Source organism: Gossypium hirsutum, chromosome A11 (genome assembly GCF_007990345.1).
Source record: "Gossypium hirsutum isolate 1008001.06 chromosome A11, Gossypium_hirsutum_v2.1, whole genome shotgun sequence".
Classification (NCBI taxonomy): domain Eukaryota; kingdom Viridiplantae; phylum Streptophyta; class Magnoliopsida; order Malvales; family Malvaceae; genus Gossypium; species Gossypium hirsutum.
Genome location: NC_053434.1, coordinates 92,050,944 through 92,075,829, shown reverse-complemented (window position 1 = coordinate 92,075,829; position 24,886 = coordinate 92,050,944). Strand labels below are relative to the sequence as shown.

The window sequence follows — 24,886 nt, the reverse complement described above, 5'->3', positions numbered from 1 at the left end:
ATCATTCTGTTTTGCAAAAATTAGGGTGCAAGGGGACACACGTCCTAAACACATGCTCGTGAGGCAAGTTGTGTGTCACACACGACCTAGATACACGCTCGTGTGGACAAAAATAAGGCTATTTACCAAGTCATTTTGCCACCCCTTTAAAGCACTTACCTACGTAACATAACATAGCACCAATCCAAACACATATAAACAACCAAATCAGCCACAACAAAGACATCAACACATCGTTCACATGCTACCATCTTTCATACACAAACATTACATACTCATCAACCCAAATCATGTAAATTTCCACATCTAAGAGAGACATCATCATATAAATTGCTTTAACCAATAGTAGCCAATTTTAAATGGCCCTATACAAAATAAACTTTCAACCAATATAAGCCAACACATTTGGCCAAATCAATTATGACACATAACTCAAAATGTTGAGATCATTGATACCAAAATAATTTTTTGATAGTGTGAGTGGATCTCCGATGGTCTCTGATCCCGAGCTAGCTTCATGACACTATAAGACAAGGGAAAAGCAAAGGGAGTAAGCTTTATAGCATAGTAAGTTCCTATGCAAATAATAAGCATCATAACCACACACCTAACATACAATTAGCATGATAAAAATTAACATGAATGATATCAAAATCCATAGTCTTAACTTACTCAATCATAACCTTACCAAGGGTTCATAACTTTTCGAGCTCATTACGTATGAGTTTTACGTACATACCTGTACCAACTCATAACATACCATAGCCTTTCACAACTTTGATATTCCCGTTGAACACTCCGAATATTAACGGATACTCAGAAATCTTGCACATAAGTGCCATACATGTAGCCAAAGCTACCTCACATCTCATAATACATATAGGCTCAATTTCGAGCTATTCACGGGCCTGCTCACACAAGCTGTCAGTCAGGACGTAGCTACACAGTACTGCTCACACAAGCTATCAGGTATTCGTAGCTCATGCTAGACTACCTAGCCACTGGTAGGACGTACAAGACCAGCACCTAGATCACATAAACATATGGGTTCCTAGTGACATGTCACTCGTATCCTATTCTGTTCCTAAGGCTCAACCGGGATTTCTCACTTGTCGAAACTTTGTCGAATGCATCCTAAAGAGTCAATTACAATTCATAAAATATTAAATCATTTAAAACACAAATATAAAAGTTCATTATTTACATACGAAATTACCTCGGTACAAAAATATTAGAATTTTATCTAATCGTCAAACACTTTGTTTTTCCCTCGATCTAGGTCCGAACCTCGTTTATCTTGATGTATAATAAAAAATTTAACTTATTTAATACACACATTTCTCAATTCAATCCAAAAATCATATTATGGAAAATTTATATTTTTGCCCCTAATGTTTCACATTTTTAGAATTTCGTCCCTATACTCATAAATTGAAATGTATTCAATTTCTTCAAAATCCAAGCCTAGCCGAACCATTTTCATACTTACACCAGCCCATATTTTCCACTTAATCACACTTTTACTACTTATTTTGTAACTTTTACAAATAGGTCCTTTTTTACATTTTTACCGAAAATCATTTAGCAAAAGTTGTTTTTCTAACATTAAACATGTAGTTTCTACCATTAGCCATCAAAATACACACATTTATAACATGGATCAAACCCTATACTTTAATCATACCTCAAATTAGTGTTAGAAATAGGTAGATCGAGTTACAACGACTTAAAAAATGTAAAGAGCATTAAAAACGGGGCTTGAATAACTTACAATCGAGCTTGGAAGCTTGAAAAACCCTAGATATGTCTTCCTATTGTAAATTTCAGCCAAGGGGTAGAAGATGAGAAAAAATTTCCTTTTAATTTGCTTATTAATTCATTTAATTACCAAATGACCAAAATGCCCTTTTCTTAAAACACTAAAATTTCTCTTACTTCATGTCCATTTTTGTCCAATAACTTAAAAAATGGTTTAATTACCGTCTAAGGACCTTAAATTTAAAATTTTATAGCAATTAGACACTTCTAGCTCTTAGAACTCAAGTTTTGCACTTTTTTCAATTTAGTCCTTTTTGTTAAATTAAGTGCTCAAACGTCAAAATTTTTGAACGAAATTCTTACAGAATCATTCCATAAAACTGTAGACTATAAAAATATAATAAAGTTTTTTTTTATTTCTGATTTGTGGTCCTAAAACCATTGTTCCGACCAGGCCCAAAATCAGGCTGTTACAGTAGTGGAGGCCTAGGAGGACCATGGTCCCCCTAAAATGGAAAAATTTTAATTTAGACCCTTTATAATTTATAAATTTTAAATTATTAATGGAAAAATTGTACTTTTCCCCCACAAAATGATAAAAATTTGATTTAACACTTTAAAAATTATAAAGATGTAGGCTATTAAAATGATGAAATTGTATTTTTACTATTATAAAAATATACCATTTAATTCTGCCTCAAACAAAATTTCAAACTTCGTCACTAGAACTTATAATGAGATCATTCAAAAAAATTAAAATAAATTATTATAGTAGCTTCGGTTGTTTTAAATATTAAACATGTTTAATTTAGAATATAGTAAAAAAGTAAATATTTAGAAATTAAAGAAAAAAAAGAGACATATTTGAACCAAATACCTTAATACTAAGGTATTTGGTTCAATGTAATGGCATAGTCTATTACAAGTCTATTATGTAGGCCCACACAAACAGCTGTTTGGTTCAATGGAATACCCTATTATGGGTGTATTCTATTTCAGGCTTATGTTGGGAATTTGGTGATTTTTATGCCCTCTCCTCTCCACCGATTACTAATTCAGTGATTGAAGAACCCTATCTTACCCTCACCAAATTTTCACCTCAAAAACACTCAAACGACAGTCATTCCTTGCTTCCTTCAACTCCGGCGCTCCTCCCCTTTATCTAGTGTCCTGCAGGTAAATATTTCTCCCTTTCATTGTTCATTTCATTTTCCTCTCTGCCATTTTTTCTTACCCAAAATTTTTTCTACCTCTTTTTGTTACTATTTCATTCACCATTTCAGTCCCTGTGTTAGTCTTCTTCCTTTCTTGGATATGAGTTTTTATCCTACCAAGCTTTCAGTAAGTTTACCCTTTCTACCTCTCATTTGATCTTGTTTTTCATATAAATCAAAACCCTATTTTGTTTATTTTAAAATTCATTTTGTATTAAAATTTAGGTTTTTTTTAATTCTGGGTTTTGATTATGGGTGGGTGTTTTCCTTGTTTTTGGATTATCGAACAAGGAAGATAGTAATGGTAGGGGCAGTGTAGCAAAAAGGATTCAACTAAGACAACTCAGTTGGACGGCCTCATCATTTGAAGGTATTTGCTAAATATGGTGACATATATAGTTGATAATTTTCTGTGTCTTTATGCTCTGTTTAGAGGATTTTCATCTATTTCTATTATTCTTGAACGTTATTGGGTCTAGTTGGTGCACTTTGATGATCTAGTCCGATGAATGAGTTTCAATCTGTTCATTTTTACTACTTCTAGTTTCAATACATTAACTTTGTTAATCTTAGTTTGAAGTGATGTGAATGTGGTTATTTATTTCTTTGCTACTCGTCAATTAGTAAAATAGCTTGATCTGTTAACTATTGATGCTCTTGAGTAAATTCAGTTTGGTAAATGGATTCGATCTGCTGTAGAATCTACTGTCTTGGATCAGAGTAACTTTTGAATTATTTTCTATTGCTCTTTATCTGCTCAATAGTTTGTTTCTTTAGAGCTTATTATTACTCAAGGTACCAAGATTGCTTTAGAAGGATTCACATGCATTATGTGTTTGAGATCTCAGTGGATGATCTTTAAGGAGAATGTGTTTATTAGGATCCACTACTTCATACTTCATGTGGTGCTGCATTGCACGATCATGTTTCATCATCTAATTAGTGTCACAAGTTTGAATCTGTAAGGTGGATCAATTTCTGGACTGTCTTATATATGGTATGGTTAATGAAAGCAAAAATGCTAATGTTATCGAGGAGTCTTTACTGGATTTAGTAGGTATTGTTGTGTGTGAAAAGCTAGTATTCTAACAGTCTAGCTTCCATGTTTTTTGTTCTAAATCTAACGAACTTAATTATGTTGGTGAAAAGTTAATTGCTTAATAGATTAGCTATGAAAAGCTTATAGCTTAACAACCTAGCTTTCAAGAAAAGAAATTGAAAGGAAATTATTTAGGTTAGCTATAAAAGTCCTGGAATTTGGTTTGAAGTAAATGTCGTGAGTTGTAGACTTCAAGGTTTAATCCTACATTGAAAACTATCACTAACACAGATATGATATGATAAGTAATACATCTGTTTGTTGATTCTTTCCCACTATTTAGTTCTTTGTACATTAATAGCATTTTAACAATGAAAGATGATGGTATTCTATGTTATTAACATGTAAAAGGGTATCAAAACATGGTTTTTTATTATGTTTTATCATTGAATTTAATTGTTAAGACTGTTCATTGGTATCAGGTACAATATTATGTATTGAGAAAATGACATGTGAGCTGAACATTTAACTGTAGTTTCCATTTCTTTCTTTTGGGGGCTAGTACATAAATTATGGGGTTCTCGATTGTAGTAAGAGTCAGATAAGGGAATTAAAACATTTAAGAATTTCATATAAGAGGATGGTGTGCTAAAAATTGATGCAAGGTGTTAATTGCATATTAGATGCATAAGATGTAGTTGGACATCTCAATATCCCAATGGTTACCATCTAGTTGGTTTTTGTAGGTGGTTGCTTTCAGCTGCTATAAATAGTAGACAACAAATCTTGTATTGATCTTTCTTACTTTCCCTATTTTTTATGATCAATAGTTATGGTACTGGCTAGTTGTGTTAATATTTATTGATTATCTTATAACATCTTGTATGTAAAGAAATGTGTTTCACTAGACATTCTAGTGTTGATGATACCCAAAATTTGATAAAGATTACGTGTGAGCCACATGGTAACTTTTAACCAGTAAGTCCAAAGCTTTGTTGATGAATGCGGAAGCGGATTGTAAAGTTTGTCAAATTCGCGAATTTAACTTAGGGCTCTAGACGTTTGGAAAGAAACTTGGATTTTTTACGCAACCTGAAACGCAATCAAATCCAAGTTAGATAAAACAATTAAAATAAATAACTAAGATAATTAAAATAGAATAATAAATCTACTATTAAAACAATAAGGAAGAAAATAAAGAAGATAGAATGTGGCGTGTAGAAGTCCTAAGAAGCTTTTGAAACACGAAGAATCCACAACCCCCTTCAAGTGGCTCTAATTTCCGCTCCAAGATAGAAACCTTGGCAAGAAAAAGTTTGAAGATGATCTCCAAAATCTCAAAAGATTGTTAAAACTCTTTTAAAAGAAACTAAAGAGAAATTCTTGAAAGGAAAACTCAAAGAGAATTCATTAACTCAAAAGAGAAATAGAATAACGTATGAATTGTGTACAATGTAAATGCCTATATATAGGCTAGCTAAATAAATCTAAATAAAACTCATAAGTATACTAGAATTCTAATTTAATCTAAACAAGAAGTAGTTTTAAACTAAACTTTCTTATTAACATCAAACTCCTAAATAACCTAAAATACTTAATAATTATTAAAATTTTGGAATAAAATAATAAGAGCTAATAAATAAAATATTAGGCTCATATATAATAAAAATTAAACCTAAAACCCGAACCCAATATGATTTACACTCAAATTAAAAGCCCGTAATTCGTAATTCCCGTCATAATCTCATCCAGAAATTCTGTTCACGTAATCTTCACTAAAACGGTCATAACTTGAGTTCCCAAACTCAAAATTGAGTGCTTCAAAATTTGTTTTGAAGGTAAGAGATGGATATTCAAATGCCATGAAGACATCTCAACCCAGAAATGCTAGGATCCCATCAAAAAGTCGTCGCAAGTATGTTGATTTATCAAGCTTGAAAATTGGCAGTTTTGGTGATTGGAATTTAATAATTTTCACCCTATTTGTGCATGTATCATTCTCCATTTCCTCAAAAAGATTCTTCCTCGAATCTTGTCTTTGATTGAATCCTGATTTGATTTGCTTAACCTTTGATATTGTTGTTAGGCCTTGAGGTAGTGTGAGTCCATCACATTCATGGTCTGAAATTATGCCTTGAGACTCGCATCATTTGTTGTGCATCTATCTAAATTCTTTGATTTTAATTAAAAGCTATTATTGCTTAGCTTATGAATAGCATTGAGGGACTGCAAATGTCATGTATGAAGCTGACTTGCTGTCATACTACAAAGATAAAGATGTTGGTAATACTCTATGTTAAATATTATGTTGTACCATTTTTGTTCAAGCATTTATGGTGATCACTTATATCTAACACAACTCCAGACATGGTCCAAATGCATGAAATATGTGTTTTACACAACCGAGTCTAAGGTCCAAACCTACATGCCTCATAATTTGCCTCTCTAGGGGCTTTCCTAAAGTCAGATTGTTGTTAACCATTCATTCATCTTCTTTCTATATTGATATTTATATTTTTTATAATTAAATTTAAATGTAATATTTTTTTATTAAATTAATAACAATTACTTCCAGTCTAAATTTATACCTTGCCTTATTAATCGAAATGATCACACATATTCCCATTGATTTGATGAATTAAAGTAGAATAGTTTATACATATGTGGTGTTTAGCCTTTTTTCTGTCATAATTTAAATGAAATGAGAATGTGAAATGTAACATTAAAATATTTGTTATATGTAATCAAGTATCGATTAAAATTATTACTTAACTCGAAATTAACACTTAAATTATATCATTATTTCTATTTCAGTGTCTAAATTTTTTTAATCACAAGTTGTATCTAATTTTTTTTAATCACAAGCTGTATCTAAAATTTTCTTTTAAAAAAACTATAATTTTTGTTCAAGAGATTATTATTTTCCAAACAAAGAGTCGATTTTGTTGAATGAAATTTGATAAAGAAATTAATTTCAAGTTTTTTACTTGCAAAAATAGTTGTAATTTCTATTTTGTGCTTTACAAAAACTCTTAATATGTTTATTTTTTTTTACAGTGTGTTATTGCTTCCTCTTCTTATTTGGCTTGCTTGATTGGTTCCTCCACCCACAGTTGAGCTTCTTGTATTCACTGAATCGTTGTAAGTTCTTTGGTAATTAAATTCTTTGATTTTTTTTATTGTTATTGAAATTAGTATTGAAGAAATGTGACCCTTTACTATGATTTGAAGATATGTAACACTTTAATATCTTACAGTAATGGCTCATCTGTCTTTAATAGTACAAAGTGAGAGGCGTAAAAGAATTGGTCTTCCATTGACAGTATGGTTGCAAATGTGTACAATTGCGAGTTGGTTCTTAGTTCCATTGGGTGTCATCCATAGCCTACATACTTATAGACCAAAGATTAGATCATATATTTTAGATTTTTATGCAAAATGAGATTATGTGAAAAGACTTGTATAAGCTAGTGACGAGACATGTATTGAACAAGTTAGGATTAATAGAATTACCTTTTTTAAACTATGTGAGATGTTACAAACTTTAGGAGGGTTGAAGTCGTCAAGAAATATGCTTGTTGATGAGCAAGTGACAATGTTTTTACATACCATTTCTCATCACCTTAAAATCGAGTTATCAAGCATCACTTTAATAGGTTCTGGGAAACCGTTAGCAGATCATTTCACAATGTTTTAAATATTGTGGTACGCTTACAAAATGTGTTATTTAAAAAGGCAAAGCCAATTACAACTAATTCTACAGACCCAAGGTGGAAATGGTTCAAGGTATTAGAGTGAGTTCAATATATAGCTCATACATAATTTAGTTGATTTAGATTTAACTATAGTATCCTAACCCGAGGTTTTATACATGTGATGTAGAATTTCTTAGCTGTTTTAGATGGAACCCACATCAAGATTAGGGTTCCAATAGTTGATAAACCTAGATCTCGAATGCGAAAAGGTGACATAGCAACAAATATGCTAGGTGTTTGTACACCTGGTATGCATTTTGTTTATGTTCTTTCTGGTTGGAAAGGTTCTTTTGCTGATGGATGGGTTCTTCGAGATGCCATTAGTAAGAGACATGGACTAAAAGTTCCTCATGGTAAAGTGCAAAATTAGATGAACTTGAATTAATTTTTAAGATCATACTTTTTTTTGTGAAATTAACCATGATAAATAGTTTTTTATAGGTTGTTATTATCTAGTTTATGCTGGATACACAAACTGTGAGAGATTTCTTACGCCTTTTAAAGGACAAAGATATCATTTGAATGAGTGGCGTCAGGGTTACCAGCCAAGTACTCCGGAAGAATTTTTCAATATGAAACATGCTTCAGTGCGTAATGTTAATGAAACATGCTTTCGGTTATTAAAATTTAGATGGAGAATACTTAGGAGTCCATCATTCTATCCTGTGAGGGTGCACAGTAGAATCATTATTGCATGTTGCTTGTTTCATAATTTTATTCGAACCTATATGAGTCTTGATCCTATTGAAGCAGAGTTAGGAGAAAGATTACCTAGTAATATAATAGATGACGATGAACCAAATATTGTAAATATTCATCCATCGAATGCATGGGCTACTTGGAGGATGGAATTAGCCAATCAAATGTTCGATAAATGGCAAGCATCTAGAAATTTGTTAGGTTTAGGGTAAAAATAGTAAATGTTAATTTGTTTATGTTATTTCATGTATCTAGTTTATGAAACTTTGGTGGTGTTTGAATTGTTTTTTGTATTGTACTAGACTTGTTGAATTATAATTTGTTTTCTTTTGATTCATCATGTGTTATAATTTCATAAAGTGTTGACCTTTTTATTCATAATATTGAACTTAATTTTAATTTTCATTTTTTCTTAAGATAGTTATGTCGGGCTTTTCACAATCAAGTGTTTCTTCCCAAAATTCTCAAGGAACCAAAAGGAAATGGATTCCAAAAGAAGATGTTGTGTTAGGTGCCTGTATGATCGACTTGCACAATGTTGGAACCTTTAATGCAGATATGGGATTCAAAGTCGGTTATTTAAATGAGCTAGAAAAAATGTTAGAAAAATTTTTACCCCATGCTATGTTAAAGGCTAAACCTAATCTTGAATCGAGGATTGGAACATTTAAAAGGGATTGGACAATCATTTATGACATGTTTAGGGGAAAAAACAATATTGGCTTTGGTTGGGACGAGCATAGGCAGCTAATTATTGCTGAAGATGCTGTGTGAAACATCATATATAAATGTAAGAATTATTTCAAGTCTTTATTATCTTTTTTTTTACCAAACCTATATCTAGTATAGGTTCCTCATTTTTTATAGAGTTATAAAGAAGTCGATCAATTCAAACATCATAGTTTCCCTTATTATACCAACTTACTGCCACCTACGCAAAAGATCGAGCCACGAAAAAGATTCTCAAATAGCCACTGATATTATTGAAGAAATAGATGTTGAGGATGTAGTTATTACAAATACTCATGAAGAAAAAAACAATTTCCATGGATGCGAAGCTGATGTTTCTTTGGATGACATTGATCTTTCAACTACACAACTGCAACCATCTAGAAACCAAGGTGATTCCACATTTTCAAAGAAGAAAAAGAAAAGATTTCTAATGCAAGTGATCATATTTCTTATACTTCATTTACTGATGCTGCCACTTTATTTGCGGAAAATATACGGACCGTTGCCCTTGAAATCAGTAGGAGTATTGCCTCCGAAGTGTTAATTCAGAAATGACCATTCAAGAAAGTGCTCTAAAATTACATCCAACCTTATGTGAAGTAGAAGGCTTAACTGAGGATGAGCGCTATCACGCGTTAAGCAAAATTCCAGACCATCCAATGTAAATGCTCATTTTCTTTAGTTTACCTTCTTCGGTGCGATTGGAATGGATCATAAGATTTCTTGTTGACCATTAAAAATCATGGTTATGTTGATGATATTTTGGCAACTTTTTATGTTTGTAATATTTGGATAGTATAATAACATGATAGAATGTCATTACAATGTTGTAACTTTTTTATGTTGTAAAATTTAGCTTATGGATTATGACATATAAGCTAATGAAATCATGTAACTTTTCGTTAATATATGAATATTATATTTGGATATGAAATATAATTCTCAACCTATTTATTACTTCTAATATTTATTGTAGAATAATTAAATTATTTGTTTCACTAATGATATTTTAGCACATTAAATATGTATTGTAGTTTAAAAATAATAAAGTAGGTTATATATTATTTTTATAATATTATATATTATGATTTTTTAATTAATATAATAATAATTATATTGAGAATGTTATTAAATTATGTATTATTTTATAAAATTGTATTTAATAATAATTATGTTAAAATATGATTAAATTATTTATTTTTATTTTTATTAAAATATATTTAATAATAATTTTATTAAAATTTAATAATAATAATAATAATTATCTACCTACAAAATTCTGCTAAGAGTATTTTGGTCATTTAAGTCTTTTTCCTAAAACTATTACAACATCTATTTCATTCAACCAAATACGATAATGCTATTCTGCTCTATTCCATTCCATTCAATTAAATAATAGAATTTTTTATTACAATTTTATTCTATTATAACTCTATTTAATTATAATTCTATTTTGTTATAGTAAATTAAACGTGCCTAAGTGTTAAGTGGAGATTAAAGAAATATGAAAGTAAAGAAGATAAAGCTTCCTCAAGAATATTTAGAATGCTTTTTAAGGTTTGGTTGTTTTTTTGTGTTTGGTAAGGAGTAATGATGTTGACTACTTATCGTGGGGATTTCCCCCCAAATTCCACAAATATCCTATTCAAACCTAATTTTGTCCACGTGAAACCATTGGCAAAGTAGTAATTACATTACCTAATTAATAGTTTTGATTGCGGGGACAGGTGGAGGCCTTCACTTCAAAGTAAGGAACCCCTGCAATAATTTAATCCACACACTTAACCTTTTTACATGGTTCTCCCCAATCTTTCACATTTGCCATCCCTTCCATTAATATAAACCATTTAAAACTACCCAGTTCTTTTTTGTTCTTCCCAACTCTCACTTTTTTGTTTCTAAACTAAGATGGGGATCAAAGTTTTCATGGTTTCTTTCATGTTTACCACTATTCTGTTGTCTGTTTTGTACCTCCCCACTAAACTAAGCATCCCCATTACAAGGTTCAATCCTATGGCAACCTTAAACATTGTACACCCATCCAACAGGACATACCCGGTTACCTTTGCCTACTTAATCTCAGCATCCAAAGGGGATATAATCAAGCTAAAACGTACCCTACATGCTCTGTATCACCCTGGAAATCAGTATCTGATCCATCTGGATTACGAGGCGCCTGCCTCGGAGCACAAGCTAATTGCAGAGTTCGTATCCAATCACCCAGTATTTAGCTTGGTTGGTAATGTTTATATTGTTGGGAAACCCAACTTGGTTACTTATAGAGGTCCAACTATGCTTGCTACAACTCTTCATGCTATGTCAATGCTTTTGAGATGCTGCAAATGGGATTGGTTTATTAACCTCAGTGCTTCCGATTATCCTTTAGTAACTCAAGATGGTATGGTGAGTGGCCTTGTTTCTTTGTTGTTTTTTGTTTTTTGTTTTCCATCTGTTTGTATAATTGCATTAATGGAGTTATGACTTCATTTATGTTGGTGGGTTTTTTCAGATCTGATTCATGCCTTTTCTGGTTTGCCAAAAGATCTCAATTTCATTCAACATAGCAGTCAGCTGGGCTGGAAACTGTAAGAAATTGTTGTTTCAATCTTGTTTTGCCCTTTTAAAAAAAAAACTTTAGATTTCAATATGAATCTTATGATAAAAATACTGCAGGAATAAGAGAGGGAAACCCATAATAATAGATCCGGGGCTTTACAGCAGGAACAAGTCAGAAATCTGGTGGGTTATTAAGCAAAGGACACTACCAACGGCTTTCAAGCTTTATACAGGTTTTTCCCCATACTCCTTGATTATTTCTCCATTTTGTCCTCCTCCTTCCCTAGATTGCCTTTCAAATTCATCTAAAAGATAATTCGCTAGATCTCTACCATAGTGTGAGGTCCTGAACAAAGTGCAGAGACATTACATTGAAAAGTACCATAGTCCACGCACACGGTTCATGCATCCGAATTCATTAGGAACTCAGAAAACTAAAAGATTTTTGGGGTTTTGTAGAAGTGGGTCCCTGTGTTTTTGGCATATTTTGATTCGTTATTTGTTTATTGCCTTTTGGTCTGTGATTGTTTTCAGATAACCCACTGCCGACAAAATGATCATTTACTTATTTGCTTAAAATATAAATCCTGAAAGCTCAAGGTCCTAGTTCCAAAACTCCTAAAATTAGGGCTGTGCCCCCTCCTTTTTTCTTTTGTGATGTGGGTACACTCCAGTTTTAAGGGTTTCCTTAACTTGGACTTGTTAATCTTTTTGTTGTTCTAGTATTTTGCTTCAAATATAGACGAAGGCCCTACCCCTAATTAGTTGGAATAAGTGAGGTCAACTTGTTACTTGGTTGAAAACTCCAATAATTCTGGATAAACAAATGAAAATCTGAACCTTTCTTATATGGGAATTCTCAAATTGCACATGAACCTGATTCATGCAATGACTCTTACAAAGTGATATTAAACATATTTGAGACTTGGATTCTAACATTTACAATCTCTCTCTCTTTTTGAGATTTGATGTTATAAGGGATTAAAGGGAAGTTTGCCTTTTTTTCTTAACATATTTTTCAATCAGTAGTACCAAAATTATATGTACATCCAGTCATTGCCTTTTATTTTCAATATAAATAAAAATCATTAAGATTTTTCTTAAAACGTACAAAATATTAATGCTGTGAATATATCAATAAAGTTAGATAAATTTATTGAAAATTATAGGTTTAATGCATAATTTGGTCCTCGAGTTTGACATTTTTTTAATATGGTACTTATGTTTTTTTTGTTTTGTCTAATGTGGTATTTGTATTTGACCAAAGTTATATATTTTGATACTCAAAGATAGCAATGTTAACTTTTTTTAGTGGTTAATACGGGTTTTAGGGTTGATTTGTTGAAAGTTAATTGTTGATATTAGTATGTTTGAATTTGTCATGATTTTGATAATAGAACGAATTTGTTTAATTTGTCAAATATAGTCCGATGAATGTGATTTAATTTGGGTTTTATGGTTGCTTTGATGTTAACTTTCATAAAATCAACTCTAAAATAATTAAACACTAAAAAGTTAACATCGTTACCTTCAAATATCAAAATTAATAACTTTTGTCAAATATAAGTATCACATTAGACAAAAAAAAATATAGATACTACATTATAAAAAAATGTTAAACTCAAGCAAGGGTGAAGTTAGAATTTTTTTTTAGGGAGGCTGAAATTAAATTGTAATTTTTACGAAGTAAAAATGCAATTGCATCATTTTAATAGTCTATATTTTTATAATTTTTAAAGGATTAAATCAAATTTTTATTATTTTTAGGGGGCAAAATGTAATTTTATCTTTATTAATTTAAAATTTTAAGCATAAATAGAAAATTTTTTATTTTAGGGAGATCGAGGCCCTACAAGCCCCTTTAACTACGCCCTTGAACTCAAGTATCAAATTTAATACAAAATTATATGAATGAAAAGAACTAGAGGCTTGAATTGCAAGTTAAAGATACGATAAAACCAAAAGGGGATGATTTCTTTGAAGATTGAAGAGGTTTTTTAGTGTGAAGTTGACCTGTAGTTTTCTATTAGTGCGCTGGTGATGGTAGGCAAGGTTACTGAGTTGTTGCTTGCTGGGAAATTGCTGATATAATCCCCCCACCTAATAGTGTTTCTAATCAATGTTGCGTGGCTTTCCATCATTCTACCAAACTAGCCTTGTAACCTATATGTTGGGTTTTACCATTTTCATCAATCACCAAACAATGTTGTTAGCAAATCAAATCATAAGCTTTTTTTTTTTTTGTTTACTGTTCGATTTGAGGCAAGGTATGAGTTTGATACAGTATGTGCTCTTTGGAGGTTGTCCTTTACATTTTCATGGATTGACTTCTTTTATTTAGGTATTGTATTTTTCCTTGATTCAAAAGAGTCAAGGACTTTCAGATTTAAAACTATATCACATTCACCAAGAAACTGTACAGATTCACATGCATCTTTGCCTGACTTGTTCCATTTGGAATACACATGCTATCCTATCTTGTACTTAGTATAAACATTTAATTAAGACTTAATCTCTGCGATTCCCTTAATAACTTAGAATGTTTCATATATCCTTTATTCAATAAATTTGTCCTGGGTTTGACAGATTCTTTTTCATGAAGTTGAATGATTATCCATCAGAAATCACCATTTAAACCAATGTTAATTATCAACTCATCATTAATTTGGTTCAAAATCCAACAGGTTCAGCTTGGACTGTGATCTCAAGATCCTTTGCTGAGTACTCCATTGTTGGGTGGGACAACCTGCCTAGGACTTTGTTACTTTACTATACCAACTTTGTGTCTTCTCCAGAAGGTTACTTTCAGACATTGATATGCAACTCAGTAGACTACAAAAACACAACAGTGAACCATGACCTTCACTACATCACATGGGACACTCCTCCAAAACAGCACCCAAGGTCCCTAGGACTCAAAGATTATAGAAGAATGGTTCAGAGCAGCCGCCCATTTGGCAGAAAATTCAAGAGAAATGACCCAGTTCTTGACAAAATCGACAGGGAGCTTCTCAAGAGGAGGCATGGAAAGTTTACATATGGGGGTTGGTGTGCTGAAAATGGGAAGAAACAAAAGGCATGCTCTAGTTTACAGGGTGAGAATTATGGTGTTTTGAAACCTGGAGCTGGCTCTAGGAGGTTAAAATCTTTGTTGACTAAAATTGCTTCAGCAAGGAGTTTCAGTAAGAGGCAGTGTAGACCATAGATTAATTCATTTTTTATTCTACTTATAATGAACCCATACAAATATAAATTTGTGTTTCTTTGTTTCCCCTTTTTTTGAATGAAAAATAACTTGTGTTGTTACCTATAATTTAAAAAGCTTGAGTTCTTCTAATATCCCTTTTGTTTTTCCAAGAACTATATGCATATCCCTTAAATAATCATCAAAGGGGTTTATGAAGGAAAAAGAAATATAAATCTTAAAAAGGACACCATTGAAATTGCTTCAAGCCAAAAATAAGTAATTTCCTGTATTTCTTACATACAGCTTAGAGAATAAACCCAGGTTTAATCCGTTGATTTATATAAATATCTCTAATATTTGATATCAAACCCCCAACATTTCGCCCTTTTTCATAAATCTAAAGAAGAAGCATAATTTCACATGCCCAGAATTTTAAAAAGTCCGCTCACGAAGCAGGAATCTTTTCAGTGGCAAAATTTTGACCAATTTCGAATTACTAGAATCTGATGCTTCCTTTTTTTTATTGCGGAACAAACTCTGGAGAAATAAATAAATAATAAGGCTTCAATCTCATTTACCTTTACTGCTTTCCACATTTAATGTTTAAATTAATTTTAAATAATGTATTTTTAAATATAATTAAAATATATTAACTTATTTTATAATTCAAATTTAAAAAAAATAAATTTTCAGATATCATATTAAAAGGTTATGTAGATCAATAAGTTTTTTTTTCTTTTACTAATATTAAAAAAACTTAAATCATAACTAAAACATTTTTACTATTTTTAACATACAATATAATTTTATTGCATGCAATTATTATTTAAAATAATAACTAATAAACATTATTAAAATATATTAATTATTTTGATGATTCAAATTTAATACTTTATTATTAAAGCATTTGTATAAACCATAAAAATTTGATATATTATAAAATAAACTCTTCATTTTCTTAATATTCAATAAATTGATCATAGTAATTTTTTAATAACATACAATTAATATGTAAAAAAAATAACATCAAGTAAAAAAAATTTAAAAAAAATATTAAACTTGTTTAAATGATTATAATTGTAAAAACAAATTTACGTCAATTTCTACTTCTATTATAATTATTTTAGCTCAACCTTTTTAACTAATTTTAATTTTTAATTATAATTATTTTTAAATGTATAATTATTATAAATTATATTTTATATCAATTTCTTTAATTAATAATTTTAAATTAAATATTATAATTATATATATTATAGATATTTTTTTTTTTGGGTGCAAAGTGGTATATTAGTTATAAATTTTGTCTCGTTTTATTCAAAAGTGTACAACGTCAAATAAAAAAAGTATCACATGTCACGTTCATATTCTTATTAGTGGTTGTTGTGTTTTGGGATAAAATGAAACGAAATTGATAGTTTAAATTTCACTTTTAATTTTAAAAAATTAGGTATTTAAAGTAAGAAAAGTGTTATACTTTAAGTAGCATTAGGTATGATGGAAAGTAGTTACTTTTTTGAGAATTTAATCAATTGGAAAGTGATTCCAATGTTCACTATGTCAAATTTTATTTACTTTCCTTTGGGAGTTACTTTCCCATTAATATGGCAATGTGATTTGCATGATAAAATATGGAAAAGTTACTTTCCCATGTAGATTGGAAAGTTCAAAAGAATATTAAAATAAAAATAACTCTATCTTATATTGGTTTAGACTATTAGTCTATTAAGAAACATAAAAAGAAGAAGAAGTTACTACTTTCTTTCTTAGTCTTATTACTTGATATTCTCTATTACTTGCAATAGAACGTTTTCAAGTAGTATATATACATAAATTTTTAAATTTATTCCAAAACAAGTGTTATATATACATGATTTTATATGTGCAATATTATATTTAGAGAATATATGGACAAATTTGAAACAATTTAGCTTTCAATTAACATTATAAACTAAAAAAATAAAAATTATTAAAATATATTGTTAAATATTTAATTCAAATCTTTGTTAGGAATAAACTAGAAGTTTATAGATCCAATTTCATTTATTATTTAGTATGACCGATTAGGTCATCCTAGATAATTGATGATGCGAAAAATCATTAAGAATTCACATGGTCATCCATTGAAAATGTAACACCCCTCACTCGGTCTGGTTGTCGAACCTAAGTTACAAGATGCTATATCAACCAACGGAACTTAATCACATGCATATACGGTTTCGAATAAGAGTAACGGCTGCTAAAATTAACATTTAAAGAAAAGTTCATGGTTAATTTAAACATTTAAATGAGAATAGAAATAGTTTTAAACGTAATTAAGGTTCATTTTTAATAAATCTCAAAAGACCACATAGGTACTAATATCGAATGAGCATGTATCGATATTTTTATCACAAGTATCGATACTCGTATATGGATGTTGATACCAAAGTTGGATTCTGTCAATTTAAAAATGTCCCAACTTCAAGGTATCGATACATTTACTCAAAATACCAAAAATTCACAAGTTAAAATGTTATTCATGCTCAAAACAATGTTCTACTCAACAGACAATTATAGTCTAATTTAACTGAACTTATTAGCATCCTTTAAACATTCATCATGCCACATCCATATATTTAAATAAGAATATCTAACATGTATTATCAATCGTAATCTCAAACATCAATTTAGTCGCAAACGAAGTCTAAACTTGGTGAATAACTTATTTTCACGAAGGATATTTAAAACTATTCGCAAGTGCTCTACATGCTCTGCTTCACTTTTCAAATAAACCAAAATATCATCGATAAAGACGACCACGAAGCAATCAAAATGGTGCTAGAAAACCCTATTCATCGCACGGATGTCGCATTCATCAAATCGAAGGGCATTACTAGGAATTCATAATACTTGTAGTGAGTGCAAAAGACAATTTTAGGAATATTATCACCTTTGATCTTGACTTGGTAATACTCCGAACGAAGATCAATCTTTGAAAACACTTTTGCTCCGCTCAACTAATCAAAGAAGTCTTCAATTATAGGTAACGAGTACTTATTCTTGATGGTCACCTTGTTTAGATTTCAGTAATCTATACATATATGAAGAGACCATTTTAACAAATAATATTGGCGCACTCCATGGTGAAACACTAGGTTGGATAAATCCTTTGTTTAACAACTCTTGCAACTGAGTCTTTAACTCATTCAATTCTATTAGTTCCATTCAGTATGATGGACTCGAAATAGGAGAAGTTCCTAATGCAACTTTAATTGAAAACTCTATATCTCTATTCGACAGTATCCCTAGAAGCTTTTCCAGAAAGACATCTGGAAACTCATTCACAATTCGCACCCAATTGAAATCTTCTTTTGCTATTGTTGAATCCAAGATGTACGCCTAATAAGTGTCTTCACCTTTCACAATCATCGTTTGAGCTATAAAAATTGAGATTATATTATTGTTAAATCCTTAGAGAAGATGGGAGAAATCGAAAGGGAAAAATTGAATCCAAGTGAAAAACGGCGTTGGCGATGGTGGTCTAGTGGTAGTCCAAAAGAAAAGAGGAGGAGAAGAGAATATTGGGCAGTGGTGTGGAGGTGGTAAAGCTATAGCCCGTGATGGAGGAATTTTAGGTGGTGGTTGTTTGTCAAAAAAGGAGAGAAAATGAAAAAGGAAGAAATATATATATATGGGATCAAATAAGTGGTATGGATGGCAAGAAGGTGGGGTAAGTTTGGTCAACTATAACCAGGTTCATTAAATCATAGCAAATAGGAAAGAATACAGTGAAAAGAAAGAGAGGGAACATATGAGTATAAAGGGGGATCATGTTTCACAACTTAAGGCAAGTTTGACTCATAAAAGGGGAAGAGAATCAATTTATTGAGGCAACTAAGGGGGTGGATGAAAAGCACTTAAGTCACATGGAAAAATTGTAAAAAAAAAGTTTAAATAAGAAAGTGTGAACATTAAGACTTAAACCTTAGACTATTAGAATAACTAAGGAGTCATTAAACCACTAAACTAGACACTTTCTTATTTTCATTCTTGTGCACATATTAATAAAAAAATAATATGGGATGTGACAAAATGTGTATTCATTTATTTATAATTTTGTATGTGTTTTTTTTATAAAATCTTATATATTTTTATCAAAAATAAACTTTTAAATACTTTGTTTATTTTTTAAAATTTTTTACTTTTGAATTTTTAAGAAGTAAAACTAAATTAATATAATGTATAAAGTTGAGGGCTAAATTTGTTGGATATTTTTAGATTTAGGACTAATTTTGTAACACCCTAAAACCGGCCTAGACGTCCAGACCAAGTCTAGAGAGTTACGTCAACAATACTAAAACCCCACAGTTATAACACAGTTAGAATGAAGCACTTAACACATAATGTTCAGCACAACGATTAAATGAGTATACCATTTTTCCAAACAACATAATATCTTAGAATATTGAAATTCTTAATAGTAGTATTTAAAAGAAAGATAAAAGCTTGACCGAGCTCTCGTAGTGCCGACCCTTTCAAGTCTGAGAACCACCTGAAATCCAATCGGTAACAAAGTGAGTTGTGAACTCAGTGCGTAAAAGAAGCTTGTTCAACTAAAACACATATATCAAATAGTTTCCAAATTCAAAGATTCGATTTGGTAACAGAAGCATTTCTAGTTTAGATTCGAGATAGATGAATTACAGATATAGAAATAGTTTCAGTTTCATATCCAAAACAGGTCAGATGCAGATGTTCCTAACTCTCCATCCATTACACACCATCTTCGGCCATCCCAACACACCGTTAAGGGCATTCAATGCCCTACCAACCCTACAGACCTTAGAGTATCTGTTTGACACATTTGCAGAAACACAACTTAGCTGCTATATTGTAATTCGACGAAGCGCCAGAATCAGATTTATGTACATGGTGGCTTAGCCACTAATTTAAAGTAGATTACTTCCTTCTTCATAATATCCCAACTCATGCAGAATCTATCCACAATATGTATTCAGTTATTCTAAATTGTTTCACAGATAGATAACATAGTTCAATTTCAGATTAAGCATCACAGTATACATACAGTTATGGTATTCATACATCTGTCACAAAGTATTAGAGAGTTCTCTTTTAGTCAAATTCAAATCATTCATACAATAGGGAAATTAATATCAGTTTTAGACAACATTTACGACCTCAAAAATGGGTTTCGAGGCCTTTTATATGCCACATGGCTTGGGCTCACACCTATGTCCTCTGCCCATGTGGTTTTAAAACACAAATAGAGAGTTACACGGCCAGGTCACATGCCCGTATCCTTGCCCGTGTGACTCACAGGGCTTCGGCATACGCCCGTGTGCTTGCCTGTATGGTCTTAAGTCACAAATAGTGAGTTACATGGCCTAGACACATGCCTATGTCCTTTGCCCGTGTGAACCCTGCACTAATATGACCACACATAGCTTGGACACACGCCCGTGTGCCTTGCCCTTGTGGCTCCAAATCGATGAACAGTGAGTTACACGGCCAACTACATAGCCTGTCACACGGCCGTGTGGCTCACAAGGCCTGAGCACATGCCTGTGTGCCTGGCCGTGTGGTGTGGACAACCATGTTTTCTGACAACAGAAATTCGTGAAAAATAAAGTTTTCGGCACACACCTAAAGAGGTTTTGAAGTAGAAATAGCACGAAGAAATCTCGGAACCTAATTTAACCATCCAATAACCAATCAAAAAACTATAACGATGAATCAATGTATATATTAACACTCAAAAAAATGTGTTGAAACTTTGACGTCAACTTTCGACGACAAACGCTTACCGACAATTCATCAGTGCTAAATCAGCACAACACGCGAAGGATTACTTCCCTCCGTACTCACGCCTAAGAAAACAAAACGACTAATTATTAGAGAGTTTATGTAAAATAGTCAAAGAATTCCCAATTAACACTGCAACAGAAAATTAACGAAACTTCGCAGAAGTTGAAGGTTTCCAACAGAACTTACATAGAAATCTTCCAATAACTTAAGAGTTTCACTAATTTTGGTATTCACTTGTTGAACACAATTGAGAAGGAGAAATCAAAGGAGCAAAAAGAAGAAAAAAATAAAAGAAAGAAAAAGGGGAAAGAAGAAGAGTTCAGAACATTAAAAAAAATTAATGATGCTTTTGTCTTAACCACCAGTGTACTTCCGGCAATAAGCAAAAATTTGTACAGAATTACACTTAACTATATACTGATGGATAGGGGTTGTTCTAAAATGATAAAACTTTTAACGACACAACTCAAACTCCAAACCCTAAACACAAAAGCAAAGCATAGAACTAGAGATACAAAAATTAATTACTGCATATCCTCACAATTAAATTTAAAAATTTTAAGGCGTTACAAATTTGATAGAATCTGTAAACATTGGAAGGCTAAGTTTTTTATTATGCAAATAAATAAAGGACACCATTAATGGTTTAACGGATTAGTGACTAAAATATTAAATTTTGATAATATTATTGACTAAAATAGAAATTATAAAATTTATTCTACTATGAATTGGTTTATAATTTATAAATTATATATGTTCTTCCATTTTATTAATCATGGTCAATATCAATTATATTTTTAACTATTTTATTAACTATTTTATTTATAAAAAGTATTATTTTAATTAAAAATTAGAAACCATAAAATATTATAAAATTTATAAAAATAATTTATTAAAAACCATACTGTTATAAAATAAAGAGAGATAGGGAGACTAAAGAATAAAGAAAATATGAAAGCAGCATAGAATGTGCTTTATTAATCAAAAGGGTGATTACAATGATTCATCAGAGTCTCTATTTATAGGCATAAGAAGTATAAAAGAAGTAGAGATCTAATTCTAATAACTATTAGAATTTAAAGTACATTAAAACTTTATTAGCAAAAACCTTGTAGGATAAAACCTAATGAAGGAAAAAGAGTACACAATCTATAATACGCATAATATGCTGCCTCATTAAAAATCTTCCAGGAAAACCCAATGAGAGAAAACCTCGGTTAAGGGAAAAAGAGTACAACGCGTATTTACTCCCCCTCATGAAAACATAACATACTTTCTCATATTCTACATATTCAATCTTGAATACTAGTTTTTTAAATGACTATTTGAATGTATTGCTAAGCATTTATACCACCATTCTTTTGAAAATCATGAGTGAAGGAAAATTTTGGGTAAACATATTTTGATCTCTTCAAGAATTTCAACAATAATCACAACAAACTTTAATCATGATCTTTCTATAAAAATACAAATAGGTATTTTGGATCATTTTATAATCCTCTTTCAACTACTATTGACTAAGTCAAAGTTACCACATATGTTCAATTATTTCAATTCATATAAATGAAAAATTTCCCAAGAATTTTAATATGCTTCTAGCATTTTAAATCCTTCAAGGATTTTAATATAAACTTTACTATATAGTGATTCATAAAAGGTTGTAACAATATCTATTAGACGCAAATTAAATCTTTTATGAATTGTCAATTTAATAATATATCTAAAGGTTATTGCATCCACCACAAAAGAATATTATATCTTTTCATAATCAATACCAGTACTTAGAGAAAAACTTTATATTTTTATTCCGCTTTTACAAAACTACTTTATTTGCACCCTCATTGGCTTTATACATTTAGATATTTGGACTACTAGTCCAAAAACTCCTCGAATTTAATTATACTTTAGTTGCATCTTTCTATTTTGATCAATTTATTCCATATCTATATTTTTCAATAGATTTATTCAAGATCCTCCTTTTATTTCATTATTTCAATAATAATATTGCATGCAAAATCATCGTTGACCACTTTTATTATTCGGTTCCATATTTTCTCGAATTGACATAACTTATCGAGATCTTTTTTTCATTATTTTAAAATTCAGTTTCAAGTACCTGAATCTCTTCTGAAGTTTTACTTGTTAGTTATGTACTAGGTCTCTTCTGGAGCACCTGCCTCCACTATATGACCATCTAGAATAATTTTCATCTTCGGAACCGATCAATCTATTATTTATTCTAACTGATTGTCCTACTGGGACTTTGATTCAAATTAAAATATTATTTGGTATATAACACTTGGTTATTCTCATTAAGGTTGTAAATACATTTAATAGTTAACTTGTAATGAGTTTTCCTTATTGAACTTCTGGCTCAATTACTCTCCCCCTAACTCATTACAAGTTATTGTTTCTCTCCTCCTAATGTTGGGAAAATTGACAACTCATGTCACAATTAAATCTTGAATTAATTGTTCAAAAATATTATAAAGAGACTCACAAATATATATTCTCAATTTCTTATGACCTGTGCGTTGTGGTAGAGCAGTTGAAACATATACTGCACATCCAAAAATTGTAAGATGGGAAATATTTGGCTCTTGACCAAAAATCGATTGTAATGGGGAGTATTTATAATTTATTAGCTTGATGCATACAACATGTAAATCAATACAAGCATGAATCTCATGCTGAAATAGAAAGTTTTGTTCTCATAAGTAATGATTTAGCTATTAGTTGGAGGCATTTGATAAACAATTCAGCTAAATCATGTTGTCTGTGAACATGAGCTACAGGATGTTCAACTTTTATCCCAATTGACATGCAATAATCATTAAAAACTTGGGATGTAAACTCACTAACATTAGCAAGATGAATTGTTTTAATTGCATAATCTGAAGTTAATCATTTAATCAAGCAACCTCGCAAACGACAGGTTGCTAATTGATAACGCATGTGATTATTTTGTAGATGCATCTACCAAAATCATATAATATCAAAACCATCCACATGGTGAATGAATGGGCCCATATTCATTTTAGAAATATAAGATATTAAATCTCAATTTTAGCTAATGAGTTTCTAAGAACCAATTTTTATTAAGAGCAAACAACAAATGGGAATTCTTTAAATTAAAGAATCTTCTAGATTGAATGTCCATATGAATTCTCAATTAGTTTTTACATCATATTCGATCCAGGATGGTCTAACTGGTCACGCGAAGTAGTAAACACATTTGTATTAGTAAACTTCTCGTTTACTTTTACATGTGCTTCAATTATACTAAATTGTAACAAATTGATAATTTTATTATCATTCCTTTTAATTTGTATCCACATATAAATACTATTATGTCATTTACTGCTAGAAATGTCTAAATCAATGTGAAGTCTATAATGCCACAAAGTCAATAAATATAATTTCCAAATAATTATATGCAGTATTTGCTTCAGGGAATATGCCAAAATCTTCAAATGCCCAAAGATCTATTAATAGTAAACTTTGAAAGGGAATCTTATTTTTCATGTGTATAATAGGTATATAACCAATGACTTTTTTCATTCATAAGTTTTCTCTTTTGCAAGTTCTCATTAGTAATATTTTACCACGTAATTTTAATTGAGAACTTATTCTGAATACTGTAGAGTTATACTCACAGTTTTTAAAAAATACTTGCAACTTTAAGTGCATCCAACCATAATAAGCTTTAGATAGAATTATCATATTCTATTACTCATGAGTAGATATTTCACGATCAAATATTTTGCTTTCAACCCTTTAATAGGATGATGACAAGAATATCATAAAGATTATAAATTAATAACTCAATCCCCTTTTTCATTCATATGAAATATAATATTTTCTTTATTCACAATCTCAATATGAGATCTATTACAAATAACTTTTAAAAGTAATGCATTAACCATCACAAATTTTGTACTTTTTAGATAGTGATATATTAGCTCTTCTGGAGCTTTCAACTAATTTTGTACAATCAAATATTGAAATAATATTTATTTGTTTTAGTACCAAATAAGATAAATACTTTCTATCTATAATGATAGAATTTATTACTAGATTCTCATATCCTTCCTCAAAGAATATTAACAAAAATAAAATATCATATGTGGCCAATAAT

The 24,886-nt window shown here is 30.6% G+C and overlaps 1 protein-coding gene across 1 annotated transcript; it reads left to right on the top strand.

Moving 5' to 3' along the window:
* The first annotated feature begins 10,951 nt into the window (after positions 1–10,951).
* LOC107891149 (beta-glucuronosyltransferase GlcAT14B) lies at positions 10,952–15,059 on the top strand. The gene is made up of 4 exons (XM_016815839.2): positions 10,952–11,595; positions 11,707–11,782; positions 11,871–11,986; positions 14,438–15,059. Exons 1-4 carry the CDS (start codon positions 11,106–11,108, stop codon positions 14,956–14,958), a joined length of 1,203 nt encoding a protein of 400 aa, XP_016671328.2. The 5' UTR covers positions 10,952–11,105; the 3' UTR covers positions 14,959–15,059.
* The last annotated feature ends 9,827 nt before the right edge of the window (positions 15,060–24,886 follow it).